Source organism: Vollenhovia emeryi, unplaced genomic scaffold (assembly GCF_000949405.1).
Source record: "Vollenhovia emeryi isolate VEMERY1.0 unplaced genomic scaffold, V.emery_V1.0 DF945840.1, whole genome shotgun sequence".
NCBI classification, from domain to species: domain Eukaryota; kingdom Metazoa; phylum Arthropoda; class Insecta; order Hymenoptera; family Formicidae; genus Vollenhovia; species Vollenhovia emeryi.
In genome coordinates, this window is record NW_011960526.1 from 1 (window position 1) to 2,063 (window position 2,063).

Below are 2,063 nucleotides of genomic sequence, written 5' to 3' on the forward strand. Positions count from 1 at the left end.
GGATATAGCTCCGTCAGTTCTTCAGCCGATGGATGCGACCTCGCGTTGTCGAGAAGCAAGATCAGTTTCTCGACCTTCCCGTTCTTCTTCTCCACAGCAGGGATGAACGTCGTAGTAAACCACTCCTTAAATATTGAGCGGTCCATCCATGCGTTTGTTTGGTTAACATACTGCACCGGGAGTATGTTAACATTTTTGAAGGCCCGCGGATGCTTCGCCTTTCCTATCACCAGCAGCGGAACTTTATGCGTTCCCGTTGCATTGGCGCATGTCATTACGGTGACTCGTTCCTTCGCAAGTTTGTGTCCCGGAGCCGAATGTTCGTTGCGTGGAGCCAACGTTTTCCTTGGAAGACATTTCCAAAATAAACCTGTCTCGTCAGCATTATAGACGTTGTCGACGGACACTCCTTCGATTTCGATGAAGCTGCTAAATATCTTCGTAAACTCATCGCTAGCCACAGCATCACTCGATAGTTTCTCTCCGTCTACGCGTATCATCCGGATTCCATGCCGCTGCTGGAACTTCCTCAGCCACCCAGTACTGGCTTTAAAATTGGGGCGTCCCAGTGTTTCGGCCAATGTGCTCGCCTTGTTCATTAGAAGGAACCCGGAGATCGGAAACCCAGTGTCTCGCTGCTGAATGAACCATGTATAAATGATCTTCTCGAAGTCAGACCTGACGACACCGGTGTAGCGCTTCCTTTTCAGTGACCCTTGTTGGTCTAAAAGGGAACACTTCTTCTTCACGATGTTCTCCTTCGTCTTTTTCAGCACTTGCATGGTGCGTATGCTGACACCAAACTCCGCAGCGAGGCTCGAACACAACTCCCCATCACCCATGCGTTTGACGATGTCGAGCTTTTGGTCCATGTTCAGCCACTTGTGGACCTTTTGCGCCTTCTGTTATCGCGACGAGAGACATTTAGCTTTTTCTCCTAACAATTATGCGGGCGACATATACAACATACCTTCTTCTTTCCTGTCCGATCTTCCATCGTCTCGGCAAACTCCTCTCGAAATATCGTCTCGGTGAAATGATATGTAATATCAACAAGAACGTGGCACTCGAAAATTTGATAATTGCAGGTTATTATGTTAAATCTGACGAGCAATCCGATTTCCGAAGGGCTCACGAAGCCGCACGAGTACAGATGGCGTGCAATGCTGCGCGAGCACCGTCCGAAAAGTGGGGGAACCGGCGACGGAGGAGAAAAACGCAGATGTTGGGTCACTTCCGGTCCCGACCGGCGCAGATGTGGGACGTTTTACTGTAGGACCTTGAATAAGTTCTCGCTGTTTCCTAACAGATGGTATTTCCAGGACTATGTGCATGTATTAGGATCTTGAATAAGTTACAATTAATATTTTTTCGGTCCTTTTCTGATATAAATCAAATTGAAACTTAAACGCCATATTTTTAGGACCTGGCAAGGTGGTGGCCATTATATTGCTATGTGAATCATATACCGTATTATCCCACCCTGTACTGCGCGCCGTTACTATCGGACATATAACACAGATTTCCCCTAGGTGGGATCATTATCGTCAATGAATTCACGTATTCTAAAAATCGCAGAGCGATGTTTTCAAATTATTTTAATTTAAATTTAATGCTATACTTAGCATTATAAATTTACCCTTTCCCCTATTGATAAGGACAGGATGTTTCGCGTATAATCGCATAATTTGTAAAACCTTATTGAAACAAAATCTTTTCACTATTGTAAGTGTTTGGACACCAGTAGAACACGATTTTTGAGCGCATAATAACACATAATTCAGGGAGTGGCCTTCACTTGGACACAGTACAAGTGGACACTGTGCAAATGGACACGGCGCAAATAGACACGGAATATTGCACACGGTTCATGTGGACACAGAAATTTTGCACACAGAAAAGTTTCACACCGTAATGTTGAACACGGCGCAAATGGACACAGTTGTTTTAAAAAATTGTATATCGTAAAGTTGGACACGGCGCAAGTGGACACCGCTCATTTGCACACGGTAAAAGTTGCACACCGAAAAGTTGGACACGGCGCAAGTGGACACCGCTCATAT

The 2,063-nt window shown here is 45.4% G+C and overlaps 1 protein-coding gene across 1 annotated transcript; it reads right to left on the reverse strand.

The window, feature by feature from the left end:
• Positions 1–9: 9 nt before the first annotated feature.
• On the reverse strand, positions 10–1,402 carry LOC105560632 (jerky protein homolog-like; the record flags this gene model as incomplete). The annotated part of the gene is made up of 1 exon (XM_012009908.1): positions 10–1,402. A coding segment is annotated over exon 1 (863 nt), but the record flags the coding sequence as incomplete, so codon positions are not given.
• Positions 1,403–2,063: the final 661 nt, after the last annotated feature.